The 20,345-nt window shown below is 51.0% G+C and overlaps 1 protein-coding gene and 1 long non-coding RNA gene across 11 annotated transcripts in view; one reads left to right on the forward strand and one right to left on the reverse strand.

Annotated features, from left to right (window-relative positions):
* GANC (glucosidase alpha, neutral C) overlaps window positions 1-5,585 on the forward strand; it is an 81,691-nt gene extending 76,106 nt beyond the window's left edge. For 9 of the 10 annotated variants that reach the window (XR_011380877.2, XM_002717959.6, XM_089310140.1 and 6 more), the window contains 3 exons: window positions 1,323-1,435; window positions 2,042-2,145; window positions 2,700-5,585. Coding sequence is in view for 8 of the 10 variants with exons in the window: in XM_002717959.6 (XP_002718005.3) it covers window positions 1,323-1,435; window positions 2,042-2,145; window positions 2,700-2,809 (327 nt within the window). In the remaining 2 variants the exon portion in view is untranslated. The remainder of the gene's footprint in view (window positions 1-1,322; window positions 1,436-2,041; window positions 2,146-2,699) is intronic. The other variant, XR_011380876.2, reaches the window with a different exon arrangement.
* LOC149123089 (uncharacterized) lies at window positions 1,671-11,849 on the reverse strand. The gene is made up of 3 exons (XR_016218053.1): window positions 11,753-11,849; window positions 8,526-11,260; window positions 1,671-2,200 (listed from the first exon to the last, which is right to left on the reverse strand). It is a non-coding gene; the product is annotated as an uncharacterized LOC149123089 (long non-coding RNA).
* Between the last annotated feature and the right edge of the window lie 8,496 nt (window positions 11,850-20,345).

Genomic DNA, 20,345 nt, shown 5'->3' on the forward strand with positions numbered 1-20,345 from the left:
TTGTGTTTTATTTTTTCTGCTGACTAGGTAAAAAGCATTCATATCATGCCTGTAGTACATCCAATACATCTGCAACTTTTCTACTTAAATTCTCTATACAAAATATGCAGTTGATATGATCATTGATGGCAAAGGGCTTAAAATAACCAAAAGGTATAAAAAAAGTTTGTAGTCTTGCCCCAAGATACAAAAACTGAATTTTAAATGATATCATAACACATGATTTAAACAGTAAATGAAAATTTTTTTAAAAGTCACACATCTTAGCAAGTACAGAAATATCCAGAGGACCTAGTGTGAAATGCCTGGCAGTGTTCTTCAGGAACTCTGAGATCTGTGAAAGACAGAAACGTGTGTGGAGTGTGCCCTGGGCCTGTGGGTGCTCTTCAGTGTGTTACTGGTTACTACGGACTGAAAGTCCATGGCCCCACAGGCCGCCTGGCCCTGTGGGTAACACCCTGAAACCCGGTCTCCCGTGAGGGGGCACCTGAGTCTATGCACCATCTTAAGGACCCTAACCCCGCCCAATGACCTCTGTTGTCAGTAGGTGGCTCAAGCAACTAAATCTCCTTGGGCAAAGCCTGGAAGGACAAGTAACTAAGTTGTCCTTTTGAGGAGACCTTTTGAGCCAAGTGAGACCCATAGCAGACTCTTCTCCTGTCTGTTTACCCAAATATACTACAGGACCAAACCAGATTCTTGCTCTTGCTGCAGTAATACTTGCTCTTACATTAACATCATAAAATAAGTAAGCTGTGACTGTCCTTTCGCTCTGTTCCCCTTAGGCCTGTGTTCTTGGGCTAAATTATGGGCCTTGGGACCAAGTAAGACCAAGAAATGCAAGAGACTCGAGGTCCATAGGACATCCCACACTGCTGGCAGCAGTGACTGCCATGTGGAGCGCTGTGACGTGGACAGCAAGGGAAGCAGACCCCACTGTCTACGTGGAAGGGCTTCTAGAGGCCATTGATCTGCTCTGTCCCCTGTGGATTCTTTGTAACTTCATTGTCTTGGCCTTGTCATATTCTGAGAAAGTGTTGTCAGGGAAGCCGCCTCCCTGAGGGCTGTGCTTCACAGGTCAAATGTCTCCCCACAAGGTCGAACCCTTTGCGTTCCCTGTACGTTACTTCCTGTTTATACTATTTCATTATCTACGCAGCAGTGGTTGGATATTTGGATGACTACTCTGTGCATCTTGGATGTTAAGCTTCTGTTCAACATGGTTTTTCACAAGTGTTTTTGTTTTTGCTTTGTTTTGTTTTTAATTTTACTGTTTCCCTTTAGGGGCTTTCGCTATAAGAGGTCTCTGATTCTCCTTCCAGGGTTCTGCAGTGGGTGAGCTATACCTGGATGACGGCCATTCGTTCCAGTACCTCCACCAGAAGCAGTTCTTACATAGGAAGTTTTCATTCTGTTCCAGTGTTTTGAACAATAGGTAATGTCAGAGAGAGAAGCTGCATGCTTTTAAAAATAAATTAGGCTATCCTTTGGGCACCCTAAAATGCACAGCTGACATTTTTAAGGTACTATTTAAAGAAGTGAGTCACCCTGCCATGAATGACCCCTTCCTTATGACTCCACCTTCCTTTCCTCTTTCCTAAACCATAGGAAGGATTCAACATAAGCTCCCATTGATTCGATTCATTTATCATCCACCAATTCATTAAATATCTGGTTTCTTATAATTTTATTACAATGTCCAATCATGTTTGTGTCCTGCAGTGATTTCTGTTAGGAAAAGAGTTGCAGATGGGTGCCTCCTCACGCGGCACCATAAATGTTAGGAAAAGAGGCACAGAATAGAGAAGGCAGTGTACGAATTTACTAAATAGCTTGTTGAAGGGAAATTGGTTTGGCCACTGGTTAGCTAGTCCTTGGCACACGGAGTCATCTTGTCTCATCACTTCATCCTGGTAAATAGGGCTCCTCTAGGGATCTTGCCACTGTAGGGACAGATGGAAGGGCACCCACAAGGCTGGAGATGTTGACCAATTCAACCCCTGTCCCTCTCCTTCTCCTAATACCTTTGTATCCACTCCAGTTGTGCCGACAAGAGGGGTCATTATCCCAGCAAGTGTGTGGTGGAGCAGATCTTGGTCTTAGGTCTTGGGAAGGAGCCGTCTTCTGTGACCACGCACTCTTCTGGTGAGGAAACAGTCCTTTCTTACCTCCCCATTTGTTTTTGGGAATAGAGAAGTATCTGCAGAGAGGAGATGATTAGTTTCAAAACTGCTGTATTATGCTGAGCCCAGACAGGCTCTGTGTTTTCTGATGGAAGTCAAGTGTACCAGCTCTAGGGTCTGTCTGCTCACTGTTAGTATTTTTCTAAGGGAAATTATTTGGGGGCTTTAATATTGTAGCTTCTGAGTATTTTTTGGAACTATAGAAGTCTGAAGCCACAGAGAATCCCACTCGTGTTTATGGAGTATGAAAGGGCATAGGGTGGAATTGACATCCTTCCTTGGCTACTAACTTTCTTGGACAGGACCCTTTTTGTTCCTTACGGTTTCTTCCCAACCAGTTTATAAGTCAAAACCACGAACTGTTTCATGCTTCAAAAAATTCATGGAAGTTCATGGGTAAATATCATATGAATGCGGATTCTCCTAAGTAGGGTACAAGGTTTTATGATGGAGTGAGAAAACATTTCCTCTCCTAGCTACCCATCCAACTTTCCCTGTTTTATTCTTGTTCTTTAGATGGTAAAGACCAGCCTGTGGCTTTTACATACTGTGCCCAAGCGTCCACCCTGCGCCTGGAGAAGCTCTCTCTGGACATTGGCGCTGACTGGGAGGTCCACATCATGTGATGACGCCATCAGAGAGCTGCCTGCACTTTCCCACCCCTCCCTTGGCCTTTTTTGAGATTCGTGCTGCAACCTAATCTAAACCCTGGCTCAAGATCATCTTTTGCTGAGTCACCACTACACTAATGCATGATAGAGTCCAGATTTTGAGATTTCAGAATTTACATCCTTAAGATGTACCAGCAGTATTCTCTGTGTCAGATACCACCTCTTCCCCCAAGCCCCAGGCAGCCCTGAGACATTTACTGAGTTCAGGAGTCTTCCACTGCCTCTTGGGCCCCCAGCCCTGTGGTAAGCACTGTGACCAGTGAGCAGGGCTTCCTGGTTTGTGGTGATGTGGGCCACGCCTACTCAAGTGGCCCCGTGGTCAGGCTTGCCTCGGGCCTTGCGGCTGAGGTGCTTAAGGGTGCTCTCCAAGAGGACGGCGGGCTCTGGTACCCACAGTCACCTGTCACCCCCCACATGGGGTAGGCGGAACAAGCCTCTTCTGCGCGCACCCCAGATGCTGCAGCAGCGGGGGTTCCTGTCCCCTAGGGATCCACGCAGGGGCACGAAAGACTCCCTGCTTCCCAGGCTCAGAAGTTCCAAATCAACCTTAAAATTCAAGCTTCTTTGTTTGAATTATTTTGTGACAAATGCTGTCTACAAACTAAAGAATATTTATAATATGAACAAGCTATAATTAGCAATCACAAAATCAGCCCCCACATCCCTACCACTAAACTTCAGAAATAGAGGCACTGGCCTTAGGCACAGAATGTAAGGAGATGCAAAAAAAAAAAAAAAATGAAACAGTCAAAATAAGAAATATGTTAATACACTATTTTTAAAAATAAAAATGAATGGGGCCGGCGCTGTGGTGCAGCGGGTTAACGCCCTGGCCTGAAGTGCCAGAATCCCATACAGATGCCAATTCCAAGTCGTGGCTGCTCCACCTCCAATCCAGCTCACTGCTAACGCACCTGGGAAAGCAGCAGAAGATGGCCCAAGTGTTTGGACCCCTGCACCCACATGGGAGACCAGGAAGAAACTCCTGGCTCCTGGCTTCAGCCTGAACCAGCCCTGGCCATTGTGACCATTTGGGAACTGAACCAGTAAATGAAGGATCTCTCTCTCTCTGTATCTCTCCTCTCTCTCTGACTCTGACTTTCAAATAAATAAATCTTTTAAAGAAAATTAATATGAAATAACCCATGATGAACAAAATATCAAAACTTTAAATAAAGTGAGGCTCAATATTATGGAGTTTTCCTTCTTGGCCCAAGTCCTTCTCCTGGGAGACCAGGAGAAGCACCTGGCTCCTGGCTTTGGATCAGCGCGGTGCGCCGGCCGCAGCGCACTGGCCACGGCGGCCATTGGAGGGTGAACCAACGGCAAAGGAAGACCTTTCTCTCTGTCTCTCTCTCTCACTGTCCACTCTGCCTGTCAAAAAAAAAAAAAGTTTTCCTCTTGCTACTGTGGCTCGGCATGGAACAGAACATTACAGGATGCATCATGGTTCTCTCAGCTCTGGAGACCTCGTGGCTCCCTGCTGCCAGCGTCTGCTGGGGCTGCCTCCACTCCTCGGCACCCCTCAGCGTGCACACCACCTTCTCAGGCTTCCCACACCAGCAGCCTGCCAACTGCCGCCTGTCTGCCTCTGCTCCCTCCACGTGTGCAATCTTACCCTCTTCCTGGCCTTCCGGGAAGCCTTCCTAACTACCCTAACGCGCCTGTTCGGCCCGTACCCATCAGCATGGTTTGCCTTCTCTAAAATGCTGCCCGGCTTGCAGCTGTGCTCCGGGTACCATTCTCAGGTGTTGTACCTGAATATTTCAAAGTACATTTGTTCCCCTGCTTCCCCTCCTAGGCTGTATGTTTTCTAAAAGCATATTGTGTTTCTCATGTCTGCCAGAGCACCATGATACTTGACTATCAGTGACTGCCAGCTGTGATTGGTTAACTGGTGCAGCTGGTTGATTTAAAAGTGACACTTGAGTGTATTTTTTAATTAGTATTATTTATTCATTTGCTTTCATTTTATTTGCATGGCCGAGAGACAGAGATCTTGCATCTTCTGATTCACTCACTCCCCAAATGACCACAACAGCCAGGGGTGGGCCAGGCTGAAGCCAGGAGCCTGGAACTCAATGTGGGTCTCCCACATGGGTGCCGGGGACCCAGGTACCGGAGCCAGGAACTGCTGCCTCCCAGGCTGTGCATCAGCAGGAAGCTGGCTCAGGAAGCAAAGCCAGGGCTCAGACCAAGGACTCCAGTGTGGATGCAGCTAGATGTCACAAGCACTGGCCTCACTGCTGTGCCCTGAGCGTATTTGTGTCTGACTTGCTTCTCTGACACAGAACTCTTTCCCAATGCACTGAACGTTGTGTGTTTCCTGCTGGACGTGTTTCCTTGCGTCAGTTCAGATGTGAGCCTTGTGCCATATAAATGGCTCACCTGGATCTCTGCAGATTCTTCCCTCATTTCTGTGAGTTTTACAGTTGAGAAGAAAGGAAGAACCCTACATCAGCTGAAGCCACAGTTCCAAGCTTCAAATTTCTCTTGCTAGCCTAAGATCCAGCCTAAAAACTGGTGTACTCTTCCCTAATGTAAGTGATTGTTTTTAATCTATTTTAATTTAATAGGTTTAATAGATCCTGGTTTCAACCTGGCCCACCCCCAACTGTTACAGCCATTTGGGGAGTGAAGCAGCAGATGAACGATGCCTGTATTTGTGTCTCTATCTCCCTGTCTCCCTGTGTCACTTTGCCTTTCAAATAAATCTTTTTTCAAAAATCTATACATAGCAACATAGAAATAGCAACATAGAAACTTTTTTGGTAAAATATTTCTGAAGTGGTTTCGTCTGAAGTAAAAGTCACAGTAAAGCAAACCCATTTGAGGGACATCCCACACTCTTCACAGCCTGACGGCCATGAAGAACAGTCCTGAGGAGCAGCTCCAGACTGAGGAGATGGAAGACATGACAACCGGTGTGGTCCTGGGCTGGACTCGGCCAATACAGAACACTGTTGGGGCAGTTGTCAACATCTGAGTGGGATATTTTCTATGATCAGACAGAAGAATTTTCTGGGGTTTAGGAAAATAATTCTGTGGTTGGAACTATGAGCAGATAGTTTTTTCACTTTTTTAGTATCAGAGTATCCAAATGACTGGCAGCAGAAACACAGAAAACACACAACTCTGCAGCTGAATGGTTTTTAGCTCCTAATTAACCACCTTACAAAAGAGCCTTCTGGGTAATGGGATTCCTGTGACAATACCAGGCATCCCCACTGCTCTCAGGATTTTTCACCTGCCAAAGACTGAATTCCAGAGGGTGCTCGCTACTGAAATTCCCTCACAGCCAGGTCGTAGGAGGCCCTGAGCATCTCCACTAGACAATGGAGGCTGTGCAGCCAGCGCTCCAGAAGAAATAAAGGAGACGTTGGCATCTGCTGTCAGATCTGCCTGTCTCGCGACCAGCCCTGCCAAGGGAAGTGGTGCCACAGCAAGCCCCCCCTCCCCGGGGTTAGACAGTTGTTTTTGACAGCTGTTCCCACAGGGCTGGTGGTGTGAGAGTCCTCCCCAGTCACAGCCAGGGGAAGGGGAGCCCTATTTATATGCAGGGATGCCGAGTCCACATTAATGGCATCTTGGTCTTGTAGTTACTCGTTTACTGGAAATCAGGAAACCTGTGCTCTGGTTTGATGCCACAAAGACTTAGCTGAGTGATGTTAGCTGTGCCAGTTAACCTCTCTGGGCCTTGGTTTCCTTATCTGTTTGAGAAAGAGAGGGAGAGATTGATTTTAAAATACTGAGTTTTCCATGAACTCATTGTAAAAAACAGCAGAAATCTTATTTCCTTGATTGTAAAATGAGAGTAATCAAACCCACAGGTTGTTGTAGAGACTTAAAATAGTCTGTGTGTGGAAAGTGGAAAACAGCTGTACTGTAGAGAAGGCTGGTAGACACCATCTTTCTCAAGACTGACCTGGGGCCGGCACTGTGGCACAGCAGGTTAAGCTACCACCTGCAGCACCGGCATCCTATATTGGCGCAGGTTCAAGTCCCAGCTACTCCACTTCTAATACATCTCCCTGCTGATACACTTGAGAAGGTGGCAGAGCCTGGCTCAGGTGCTTGGGCCCCTGCACCCACATGGAAGACCCCAGTGAAGCTCCTGGCTCATGTCTTAGGTCTGGCCCAGCCCTGGCCATTGCAGCCATTTAAGGAGTGAACCAGTACAGGAAGACTTCTCTTTCTCTCTCTCTGCCTCTCTGTCTCTCTCACTCTTTCAAATAAATAAATAAATCTAAAAAAAAAGACATCACCTGTAATAAAACATAGCATTATCAATCCCCAAATATGCTTAGAGGATGAGGGTGCGTCACTTCTGTAATATTCTTCCCCCAACTCTATAACCTCAGTCTAATCACAGGAAAACTATCAAACACAAGTTGAGGGACATTCTACAATATGCCTGGCAAGTACTCTTGAGAAGTGTCAAGGTCATGAGAGACAAAGACTGTGGAGGCACTGGCATGTGGTGTACTGGGTTAAGCCACTGCTTGCAGTGCCACATCCCCCGTGGGAGCAACTGTTCAAGTCCTGGCTGCTGCTCTGATCCAGCTCCCTGATGATGCAGAGGGGAAAAGCAGAGAAGATGGGCCAAGTGCTTAGGCCCCTGCCACCCAGGTGGGAGGCCCAGATGGAGCTCCTGGCTCCTGGCAGGAGCCTGGCCCAGTCTCAACCATTGTGGCCATTTAGGGAATGAACCGGTGGATGGAAGGTCTCTCTCCATCTCTCCCTCTCTTTCTCTGTAACTGACTCTCCAATAAATAAAATAAATATTTTTAAAAATGAAGTGTTTTGAAGCACTCTAAGTGCCAGGCTCATAGTAAGCACTTTAAAAATGGCAGTTATTGGGGCCGGCAATCTGGTGCAGTAGGTTAATTCTCTGCCTGTGGCGCTTGGCACCCCATATGGGCACCAGTTCTAGTCCCAGCTGCTCCTCTTCAGATCCAGCTCTCTGCTATGGCCTGGGAAAGCAGACCTATGTGGGAGACCCAGAAGAAGCTCCTGGCTCCTGGATTCTGGTTGGTGCATCTCCGGCCATTGTGGTCAATTGGAGAGTGAACCAGCGGATGGAAGACCTCTCTCTTTCTCTCTCTGCCTCTCCTTCTCTCTGTGTGTAACTCTGACTTTCAAATAAATAAATCTTTCAAAAAAAGTGAATAAAATGAGTTCTCTATCCTGGAAGACATTTCTGGGTACTGAAACATGCCACTGTTGATGTGCTCCTTAACTGCCCTTTATCTGTGGCCCAGACTGCATTGCTCCCGCACAGCCCAAGTTTCCCAGCTGAGTAAATCTTGAGTCTGGATCTCCCAAACTGAGAAGATTTTTTAACCCCCACAATTGATAGGGCAAAATGAACAGCACCTTGCCCTCTGTGTGTCTGAAGTTCCACTCGGCTCTGACGAGAGCCCCCTCCCATTGAACACTCTCAGTTACTAACAGGTGCAGCTGGCTGACACAGCCCGGGAGGGAACGTTCAGCAGGTACATGGCCTGGAGAGTGCCTCGCCAGCGCAAACCAGCCCAGAAACTGGCTGCATCGGTAAGTGTGGGAGATCTCACCCAGAGTAATTTCGTTCTGCAGATAAAGGAGCATAGCACGCATTTATTAAAGGCCTTCTCTGTGATTAACCCTGAGGGTGTGTGGGACCCGGTCTTACCTCCACGGGCTTGTTGGCAAACAGCAAGTTCAACAGGTGGAGATAATAAAACAGGAGCGGTGCTGTGAATCTCAGGGTGGTGTGGAGCACCAGGCTGAGACACAAACTTACAGCTTCCGGGGGAGGAAACCCTTGCCTCCGCTGTCTGTGCCTCTGGCGAGCGTGAGCTGGGTGTCAGTCTTTTCAGAAGCTCTTTCAGGGCAGGTGGATGGGCCAGCGTCTCACCACGTGAGCCTGGGCCGACTGCACTGACCCCTGTAATGTCCACCCAGGTGATGTTGAGCAGGTGCTCATACAGTGACTGTATCATTCCACCTGACCTAACCCAAAGGAACGTTGAATTCAGGTCTTCTCTAATACACCACTTGTTGAGTGCGTAGGCCAACCCTGGCACTGTTTTGAATGCATTACCGGCCGGCGCCGCAGCTCACTAGGCTAATCCTCCGCCTGCGACGCTGGCACACCGGGTTCTAGTCCCGGTCGGGGCACCGGATTCTGTCCCGGTTGCTCCCCTTCCAGTCCAGCTCTCTGCTGTGGCCAGGGAGTGCAGTGGAGGATGGCCCAAGTGCTTGGACCCTGCACCCCATGGGAGACCAGGAGAAGCACCTGGCACCTGGCTTTGGATCAGCGCGGTGCGCCGGCCGCAGCGGCCATTGGAGGGTGAACCAACGGAAAAGGAAAACCTTTCTCTCTGTCTCTCTCTCTCTCACTGTCCACTCTGCCTGTCCAAAATAAAATAAATAAAAAAAATGAATGCATTACCTAACTTGTTCGGTGTCTACAATAACCGAGTAACACAACAGCTATCCTTGTACCTGCTTTATAGTTGAGGAAACTGACACATGGGAAGAAAGGAAAAGGTAACTCACTTGAAGTTACAACCACTGAGTGACCAAGCCAGACTCTGAACCCAGCCAGCCCGCAGACTCTGCTCACCTCTCCTCCGCCTCTCTGGGAGTAGCCAAGACCCCTGGGCATTCTGGAGGAACAGAGCATGGGCTGATGGTCCTACCCGCGCAGACATAGGCTTCCTCAGAGTTGTGGCCCCAGGGATCCCGAGCCTGGTAGTACTCCCTCTTTCAGCTGTCACTCTCCACCTTCTCCCAGAGCAGCTAACCTTGGATGGGGGGCTGCCCACGTGGGAACAGGCCTGGCTGCAGTCTGGGACAAACCTCTGCTCCCCTAGACTTGGAACGTGGCCGAGAAGACAAGGTGGAGGCCAGGCAGCCGATTCCCTTCCCTGGAGCCACTCTCAGCTAAGAGCCCTGAAGCCTTAGGAATGGCATCCCAGGACTTGCCGGTCAACCTGGTTCCAGTGTCCAGTTCCCTCTGTCTCGGGTGCTAATGTGGCCAGGCAGAATAGTCAACATCTAATCTCTGCTCAGGTGTGCTTTTTATAGCAGGTTTTGTCCCACAGTTTATTTGAGGGCAGGGGGAGAGACAGGAGGTGGCTCGCTCAAGTGGGTGAGACAGGGATTTCCTCAACTGAGGTCTCTGCTGAGTGGCATTTTCTGTCCAAACTGTTCCACTGAATGCTGACACCAGAACATTCTAGAAGAGATTCCGAATTCAGTATTGAATGATGTTCTGATATCTTAGAGTTTTAGAAAGCAAAAATCACGTTATCTATAACACAGAGAATATTCCCCTGGAATTCAGTAACTCACATGCACCTTAGCTAGTTTCTTCCCCACATTGTTTTCCATTGATTTTGTGGCCAGCGTCGGTAGTCTGTGTAACAGGCTATTCAGGGATGCATGTGGATGTCCACCTTCCTCAGACGTCCCCTCTAACCCCCACGTACACCAGGACTCACTGACCACACAGAAATGTCCCATGCAGTCTAGCTTCATGCTAGCCTCTCTTTCGTTCCCATACGCACGATCTTTCTTCATGTCTATTTTTAGTGTCCCTGGCTCGAGCTTCCTCAGGCCACTGAAACACAACCCTCACTCTCGGTCTCCCTCCCTCTGGCAGGCATGCCGCTGGTCGGAGCCCCCCAGGGAGAATCTGCTTCAGAAACCCTGTAGTACTCCTTCCTCGGGACAACGGACGGCTCCGGGATCAAGGTCAGCGTTACAGATGGGTGGAAGCCGGACAACCTTCTGAGGAGCTGGAAACTTGGAGTCCTCCCGGCTTCCCCTTCGCAATCGCTCCCTTTCCTTGAAGGTATAGCTGCATCTCATATTCCTTAAAAACCTGTTCCTTCCAGGGTCGCCCGCCATGCCGACGGCCATCAGTGCGTCTGTCGCCCCACGGACAGGGGCTGAGCCCCGGTCCCCAGGGCCAATCCCCCACCCAGCCCAGGGCAAGGCCACCGAGGCCGGGGGCGGAAACCCGAGCGGCATCTACTCGGCCATCATCAGCCGCAACTTCCCCATCATCGGAGTGAAAGAGAAGACATTTCAGCAGCTGCACAAGAAGTGTCTGGAAAAGAAGGTTCTGTATGTGGACCCCGAGTTCCCCCCGGATGAGACCTCCCTCTTTTACAGCCAGAAGTTCCCCATCCAGTTCGTCTGGAAGAGGCCTCCGGTGAGTAGCTTGCGGGCGGCTGGCTGGGCTTTCCCACTCAGAGTCGTCTTCCCACTCAGCGGCTCCCTGGGGCACACATGGCCCTGGGGGATGGCCCCTGGCAGCGGCCTCAAGCGTGAAGAGGGAGGAGAGGGAGGAGGCCTCTGGATTTCACCACTTGTGGGCGAAGTCAGCGCTGGAGGCAGGGCTCATTCTCTTTCTTTCTGGAAAAAAAAAATCTTGCTCTTTATCTAAGTGGTTGGAGCAGTTTGTTTCATGCTATGAAACGAAACACTGCTTCCTCAGACTCCAGTCTACCTCTCCCCTCTCTGCTTAAGGGTCCTGCGTCTTTGCAAGGCCGCTTCAGCCTCTCCGGCTGGCGCTGGGCGGTCCTTCTCTAGTCTGCCAGAGGCCTTGTCTTTCTGACACATGCGGAAGTCGCAGCGGGAGGCGGGCGGTGGGCAGAGACCCCTTTTGCAAGCGTAAGATGTGAGCACTGTCTGTGCCCCTCACCTCACGAAGAAGGGAACTGAGACACCTAGAGTGAAAAGTATCCCCTGAGCGCGTGACGCAGCCTGGACCAAAGCCCCCCCCCCCCCCCCCTATACTCCCAGCCCCTGGACTTCCTTCAAAGCCATCTGCCAGAAGGAGTAGTGTATGGCCCCTGGCTCCCTTCACCTGGGGGCGGGGGTGGGGGGGTGGCGAGCTACTAGTACCAGGCACTGGCGAGTCACTGCGGAGAGCGTAATGCCAATTCCTGCTCTCTTGGAGCCTGGAGTCCTGAAGGGAAGCCGGGCACTGAATGCCAGCGAGACAGCTGTCAGGGCAGGGAGAGCTAACCCAGCCCAGGGGCCGCAGTGCTCCCTGGGGAAAGCGGGTAGCTTTGGCCCTATGCTACTCAAGAGCCAAGCCCCGCAAGAGCCCACAGCCCCATGTGCTCAGCAAGGTCCCCGTCAGGCCCAGGGCTGTCCAAGGGTTCGGAAACTTGAGAAGAAAACTGCTATGGCTTGGATTTCCCTGAAGATCCCAGTGTTAGAAGCTCAGTGCCCCCGTGGCGGCAGGGGTGGGCGTGGGGGACGGGGAGTCAGTCCCTGCCTCTGGTGGCTAGCAGGGGCACCTGTGGGTGCCCTCAGGAGGTGCTGATAAAAGCTGGGTTGCGCCTTCTCTTTCCCCATCTCCCTCTCCCCCTTCCTGGCTTGTCACGGGCTCCTTCCTCTGCCCCCGGGTCACCATTGCCACCTTGCGGCCTGGCCAGGAGACCAAACCAAAGAGACCCACTGAATCTCGGATTGTGAAATTCCAACAAAACTATGAGTGAAAAAAAAAAACCTCCTTCCTTCACAGGTAGCCAGCCTTCGGTCCGAGTTTTGATGACAAACGGCTGACAGATGCAAGAGCACTGCAAAGCAGTTCGTTGTCCAGCCGGGTCACGGACTTGCTGGGCAGGGGGAGCAGCCAGCACCCGAGGCAGTGCCTCACTGGCGCAGCCGGTCGGTCCCACCCTCCCCCAGCTCCCCCGGGGCCTGACCCGGAGCAGAGCACGCTCAGCGGCTCTGAGGCCTTTGCTCAGCCAGTAGAACGCCCTCTTTGCTCTGACTCAACTCGCTCCCCTTCACTGTCTCCCAGACTGCTCAGGTGCCGTTACCGCTCACGGTCACGGTCACGGAGGGGAGGGGGTTGCCAGAGCCAGTCTCGTGGCTGCTTCTCCTCAGCTTAGTATAGAAATAAAAAGCCGGGAAACAATTAGCAAAGAGGCAGAAACTTTTATTCGATTGGCAAGCTTCTGGTCTGAGAGGAGGCCAGGCGGAGTGCCTGAGCGGGACCCTGGCTTTGGGGAAGTGTCCAGGTTTTAAGGCGTTGCTATCTGTTCATTGGGTTATCCTATTGGGGGTGCCCACTGGACGGGGGCTTTCGCATACTTTCGTTGATTGGCTTGGGACTCGTGGAGATAGTGAGGGTCTCCTGGAGACGGTCTGTCTCCTTAGGGGCTCAGCCCCCTCCTCTGGGTGGAAGACTGCAACTAGCTGGAAGGCATGGTTTAAAACCGCAAGGTCACACAAGATAGCCGGGGTCTCTTGCAGCCAGTCCAGATCTCCCCAGGTGCTCAGCCCTTCCCCTCCCAGCTGTGGGTGGAAGATTGCACCCACCCTGGAGGTGTGATTTAAAGCCGCAAGGTCACACATGCAGCACAAGAAGCTATTGGTCGGGGGGATGCCGGTCGGTCTGGAGACTGGCTTTGCAGCCACAGTGACAGTGTGCATGTGAAGGACATTCTACCAATGTCTGAGTGGCCCACAGACCCCCAGCCCACTGGCCGGCCTCAGTTTGCTTGGAGCTTCCTCATGTCTCTGAGAGCAGAGGCCATTCCTGTCGATCTTTAGAACCCCCTAACCCGGCACAGGCCAGGCCCACACTGGTACCCAGCTGAAGTTCGTGAACGAGAACGTGTGTCTAAGGCCTGCCTTCCACGGCTCAGGCAGAGACAGAACAGGCCTGCCTTCCACGGCACCGGCTCTTTCTAATGCTGCTACAGCAGTGGGCAGGTGACAGGGACCAAAACCCACAGCTGTTTTTAGTGAAATTATTGGTGGATTTGAGGCTCGAAAAATCAGACCCACAAATTAAACATGTTGAGAGAACCTCTTAAGCACAAGGCACTAGGTTAGCCCCGAGACTAGCCTAGTCAGTGCCCACATGTGACACGAAGGCCACCGGGCGTGATGGTTTTAAACCAACCACAGAGTTCCCCAGGTTTTCTCCTGTTAGGGTCATGATAGGAGCAGAGAACAAAAACCGCTCTGGGTTACAGTGGCCCAGATGTCTTCCTGTTAGCGGAGATTGGTGGGGTTCTTGTCCTCACACAAGAAAAAATCCAGGCATGAGACAGATCAGTGGTTAGCAAGGTTTATTGGGATGGGGATCCGGCAGAACTGATGGGACAGACTCCGAGAGGGAGTGGCCAGTCCTTCAGACCAGGAAAGCAAGGTCACATGATTCAATGGAGAAAATACACCTGGCAGGCCCGGCAGGCGGCTCAGCAGGGAGCTGTGTTCAGACTGGGACTTGGAAGGGAAAGGGGTCTAGTTCTTCCTGCTGTTTCTCCTTCCCCCCCAACTCCTCCTCCAGGACGAAGGCTTTGCTGAGTGTAAATTAGGAAAAGTTCTCCCCCCTCCCAGGTTTTACAATTCGGCGCTAGCTGGGTACTGGCAGGCAGAGGAGCTGTCCCCAGGGTGCCTGCCTTGGAGGAAGGCAGGAAGCTTCTGTCCTCCATGTTATCAGGCCAGGTAACCCACTGGCGCTGAGAGGCCTCTGCTGGGGAGCTTCCCTTGGGGGAAGGGCTGAGACCACCGGCAAGGTTACTAGGGTCTGGGCAGGACTTTGCAGGGTAACATAGCGGCTGCTTCCAAAGTGGGCATCTGCAGATGCTTTGTTCTCCTCAGGCCCCTCTCGCACATGCATGGGCTAACTTCCTCCTACCTAACATTCCTAGGGCTGCGACCAGGGCAACGCTGTCTACGGGGTTCATGACATAAATCAGGAAAGAATTAGAGGTGGCCGGTGTCTTACTGATGCAGGTGCACAAAGGACGGATGACCCACTTACAGCCACACAAAACCGGATGCTAAAAAGCTGAAATGAGTTGACTTTTCTTTGACGTAACGCACCTCTTGGGGACGTTAGCTTTCCACGCACGTCTGTAGATGCAGTGGGGCCGTGCCGGGCCTGAGCCGTCTGCAGAGGGACTGCGTGCCTACAGGAAAAGCAGCAGGCAGCCGAACCAAGCCTTCTTCCTTCTGCTTCTGTTGAAAACCTGTCTTTTTCTTTGTCAGATGATGATGATAAAGGGAGAGTTCGTCATGGCCAGCTACTCTGGTTACATGGTGACAGGCCGCACTTTCGGCCTTTCCCTTTGAAAAGGGGTGGCCCGGGCACACCTGGCCTCTAGCAGTGCTCCAGGGCTTCTGTTTTGCCGTACTAGAGAATACCACGCCTCGTGTTTCTGGCCAAGCCGTTCCGAGTCCTCCGTGTCTTGCTGCTGCTGCAAGACACAGACTGTTGACACATGGTTAGCCCAGAGCACTTACTGTCTGCATCCTTATTTTTTAAAAAAGATTTATTTTTTATTTGAGAGGCAGAAAGAGAGAAAGAGAGGTCTCCCATCCACTGGTTCATTCCCCAAATAGCCGTAACGGCCATAGCTGGGCCGATCCAAAGCCAGTAGCCGAGAGCTTCCTCAAGGTCCCCGACATGGGTGCAAGGGCCCAAGGTCTTGGACCATCTTCTACTGCTATCCCAGGCCATAGCAGAGAGCTGGATCGGAAGTGGAGCAGCTGGGACCGAATTGGTGCCCATAGAGGATGCTGGCACTGCAGGCAGTGGCTTTACCTGCTACATCACAGCGCTGGCTGCTGTCTGAATCTTTAACATGGCAGAAACGTCTACCTTGCTCTTCAAAAGGAAAACCCATAAAAAAATTAGGAAGGTGCTTGTAATTACAGACAAAGAGCTTTTCCTCTGATTGTTTTCTAGGGAGGAAAAAGTGAGGATTTACTAACAAGAGGGAGGAGAGCTGGAACTCCAGCAATCGCGGGGTTGGGGAAGCCACAGCGGAAACAGCCATCCACCCACTGCTCTCTGTGACCTGACCTTCAGATGGCTTTGCTGATGTGAACTGCCTGAGACAAAGTTCTTGATAAATGGTAGCAGTTTCCATCTTTTTATAAAAGGTTCATTTGCATAAAAGGCTGAGCTAGAGAGAGAGAGTGCGAGCTTCCATCTGCTGGTTCACTCCCCAAGTGACCACTACAGCTAGGTCTGTACCAGGCAAGAGTCAGGCACTCCATCCGGGTCCCCCATGTGGGTGGCCAGGACCCAAGCCCTAGGGCATGTTCCACTGCCTTCCCAGACACACTAACGTGGAGCTGGAGCACAAGTGGAGCAGCCGGGACTAGAACCGGCACCCATATGGGATGCTGGTGTCAAGGTGGTGGCTTAACCCACTGCACCATGGCACCAGCCCCAGGGTTCCCGTCTTGGTTTGCTCAGTAGGGACTGAGCTATCCAGCCCAAAGCCAAGAGTGGACGGGAGAGAAGCATGAAGAAGGAAACTTCCAGGAACTCTGACGGGGTGAGGAGCGCCCGCCCTCTCAGAGGCTATGAAGCAAGTGTTAAGGGCGCAATCACTAAATGTTGAAAGAAGCTGAGGCCCCGCTAACATCTGTTGGCGAGGAGCTGACACTTGGTTTGACATTCTCAAGTTTAAATAATCACAGTCAAGACTCAAAGCTGCGTATTATGTACCCAGACCCTCAGGTATCTGGTATAAAAACTCGCATCAACAAACTCCTTGTAGATCAGGGGATGAAAAACGTTTAGGAGTTAGGGTTTTCGGCTGTTCCAGGGAGACGACTTTGTCTCCTGATGGGAGAGGATGCTGCCATCTGCAGCAGTGACCGCCAGCCCTCACCCTTCTCTCTGCAACGCCATCCTCGTTGCCAGCCAGAATTCCTGTGGCGGCAAATGGCTCTGGCCCAGGAGACAGTGGAAAGTGGGCCGATTTCCTCTGTCGAGTAACCCTCCCTCTTCAGGAATCACGTCATGCCCCGCCCCCTCTTTATTGCTTCAAGTGAAATTAGTCACAAAACTTTTCTATCTTAAGATCTCATTTTGCCGGAACTGGTGGTGTGATTGCTGAGATCCATGTACCATCAGCCCTGTCCTTTGCAGATTCCGAACTTGCAAATTCTCCTAATAACTGCAATCCTAAAACCAGTCCTTGAGGTACAGTCACTCCCAGAGCTGTGAAAAATCTGAGTCCCCTTGCACACACACGCACTCACACACACACTCACACACACACACACTGGCAGCTAAGGGAGACCAGGGCAGTGCGCTCTGCCATTTTGTTAGTGACGTAAACGAGAGCCTTTGTCATGCTCTGTGTAGTGCCCTGTTTCCTCAACTTTGTGCTTTTTGTTAGTGATGTTGCCACTTCAGATACTCCCCCCCAACCATAGTCCTGAGGTTCTTTCTATAGTCTGGAAGGTTTTGATTGTGCCTTAGAGATAAAATGTGTGTGTCAGGTAAGCTTTGTTGAGGCATACGCAGTAGCGCTGTTGGCTGTGAGATCCATGTTAATGACTCCATGATATACACAGAATTGTCTTAGACCCATAAAATCAGGTTAGGTGTTGATTTGCTGTTGCAAATGTTGTGACCAGAGACTCGCTACAACCTAACACTATATTTTCTCTAGGAGCAATGGTTCAGTACTTCATAATTCAATCTTTTCTGGTTTTTGTTTTTAAAGATTTGAATGGCAGAGTTATAGAGAGGTCTTTCACCAGCTGGTTCATTCTCCAAATGGCTACAACGGCCGGAGCTGGGCCGATCTGAAGCCAGGAGCTTTTTCAGGATCTCCAATATGGGCCATCTTCAACTGCTTTCCCAGGTACATTAGCAGGAAGCCATATAGGAAGTGGAAAGGCTGGGAGGATGCTGGCTCTGCAGGCAGAGGCTTAACCTACTATACCACAGCACCAGCCCTGCTGATTCAATTGTTGTTGTTTTAAGATTTATTTATGGGTGCAATGGGTTAATGCCCTGGCCTGAAGTGCCAGTATCCCATATGGGTGACGGTTCAAGACCCAGCTGCTCCACTTCCCATCCAGCTCTCTGCTATGACTGGGGAAGCAGTAGAAGATGGCCCAAGGCCTTGGGCCTCTGCACCCGCATAGGAGACTTGGAAGAAGCTCCTGGCTTCGGATCAGCACAGCTCTGGCCATTGTGGCCATCTGGGAAGTGAACCAGCGGGTGGAAGATCTCTCTCTCTCTCTCTCTCTCTCTCTCTCTCTCTCCTCTTTCTGTGTAACTCTGACTTTCAAATAAATAAATAAATCTTTATAAAAAGATTATTTTATTTATTTTTGACAGAGTGGACAGTGAGAGAGAGAGACAGAGAGAAAGGTCTTCCTTTTGCCGTTGGTTCACCCTCCAATGGCCACCACGGCTGGTGCGCTGCGGCGCTGATCCGAAGGCAGGAGCCAGGTGCTTCTCCTGGTCTCCCATGGGGTGCAGGGCCCAAGCACTTGGGCCATCCTCCACTGCACTCCCTGGCCACAGCAGAGAGCTGGCCTGAAAGAGGGGCAACCAGGACAGAATCCGGCGCCCCGACCGGGACTAGAACCCTGTGTGCCAGCTCCGCAAGGCGGAGGATTAGCCTGTTGAGCCACGGCGCCGGCCTAGATTATTTATTTGAAAGGCAGAGAGAGAGAGAGAGTTCTTCCATCTGCTGGTTTATTTCCCAAATGGCCTCAGTGGCTGGAGCTTTGCTGATCTGAATCCAGGAGCCAGGAGCTTCTTCTGGGTCTCCCACACGGTGCAGGGGCCCAAGGACTTGGGCCATCTTCTATTGCTATCCCAGGCCATAGCAGAGAGCTGGATCGGAAGTGGAACAGCTGGACGCCAGCACTGCAGGCAACAGCTTTAACTGCTACGCCATAGCACTAGCCATGCTAATTCAACGTTAACAACAATTTATAGAACACAACTAGAAGTACCAAGAATTGACTATACTTTCTACATTCTCTGTATTCTTAAGTATTATAGCTTGAAGCTCTACTCTATCAGGAGACATGTTGCAATGTGTTTTAGTACATTGTAGTCATTATTTTTGAAGTTCAAATTGTCTTGTATCATCTGACATTGCCTGCTTCATCTCTGAGAGCTTCATAGTTGCCTGCCCTTCCCCACACACAATGTCCTGTACTCACCTTGTACGTTGCTTGCACCAGGCCTGCCGTGAATTATTTCTTCAAGGAACTTTGCTCCTCTTGGTCTGAAATGCAGTTTGATAAAGGGACTGAAATTTCTTTTTCTTTCTTTTTTTTTTTTTTTTTTTTTTTTTGACAGGCAGAGTTAGACAGTGAGAGAGAGAGAGGGACAGAGAGGAAGGTCTTCCTTCTGTTGGTTCACCCCCCAAATAGCCACTACAGCTGGTGCTGCACCGATCCAAAGCCAGGAGCCAGATGCTTCTCCTGGTCTCCCATGGGGTGCAGGGCCCAAGCACCTGGGCCATCCTCCACTGCACTCCTGGGCCACAGCAGAGAGCTGGCCTGGAAGAGGGGCAACCGGGACAGAACTGGAGCTCCATCCGGGACTAGAACCCGGGGTGCTGGTGCCACAGGCGGAGGGTTAGCCTAGTGAGCAGTGGCGCCGGCCTGAAATTTCTTTTTAAGAATTTTTTTTAGATTTTATTTATTTGAGAGGTAGAGTTACAGACATTGAGAGGGAGAGACAGAGAGGTCTTTATCCACTGGTTCACTCCCCAAGTGGCTGGAGCTGAGCCAGTTTGAATCCAGGAGCCAGGAGCTTCTTCAGGGTATTTCACATGGGTACAGGGGCCCAAGGACTTGGACCATCTTCTACTGCCTTCCCAGGCCACAGCCGAGAGCTGGATTGGAAGTGGAGCAGCAGGGTCTTGAACTAGCCCCTATAAGGGATGCCGGCACGGCAGGCAGCGGCCTTACCTGCTACACCACATGCCGGCCCGGGACTGAAAATTCAAGTCCAGTAGACTATGCCTGCCTAGGACCCAGTGCTTGACCATCGCATCAGCTCTCTCTCGTCAGCAGCTATCCCCGAACTGTGGGGACATTAGAAGGTCCCTTGCTCTCCTAAGCTCTCCTGTGTGTCCCATTTGCCTGTGAAATTAACACTGCGTCCTGTGTGTCTTCCCAGCCAGGGGCCACGTGACCTGTGTTACTCAATGTGGCAAAGAAGGCAGCCTAGGTTGGCAGAAAAGGAAGGCTCCCTCCTGGGAGCCGAGAGGGAGGGAGCGGCTCTGCAGAAGAGCCTGGGAGCCAGCGCCGCGGCTCACTAAGTTAATCCTCCACCTAGCGGCACCGGCACTCCGGGTTCTAGTCCCAGTCGGGGCGCCGGATTCTGTCCCGGTTGCCCCTCTTCCAGGCCAGCTTTCTGCTGTGGCCCGGAAAGGCAGTGGAGGATGGCCCAAGTGCTTGGGCCCTGCACCCCATGGGAGACCAGGAGAAGCACCTGGCTCCTGCCATTGGATCAGCGCAGTGCGCAGGCCGCAGCACGACAGCCATGGTGGCCATTGGAGGGTGAACCAACGGCAAAGGAAGACCTTTCTCTCTGTCTCTCTCTCTCACTGTCCACTCTGCCTGTAAAAAAAAAAAAAAAAAAAAGAAAGAAAGAAAAAAAAAAAGAAGAAGAAGAAGAAGAAGAGCCTGGACCGTGTGCAGGGAGCCCCTGTTTCCAGGGCCCTGTGGCTGAGAAGCTGCCTCTGTT

The sequence above is a fragment of the Oryctolagus cuniculus genome, chromosome 12 (assembly GCF_051225735.1).
Source record: "Oryctolagus cuniculus isolate XC-2025 breed Fujian yellow rabbit chromosome 12, ASM5122573v1, whole genome shotgun sequence".
Taxonomy (NCBI): Eukaryota; Metazoa; Chordata; class Mammalia; order Lagomorpha; family Leporidae; genus Oryctolagus; species Oryctolagus cuniculus.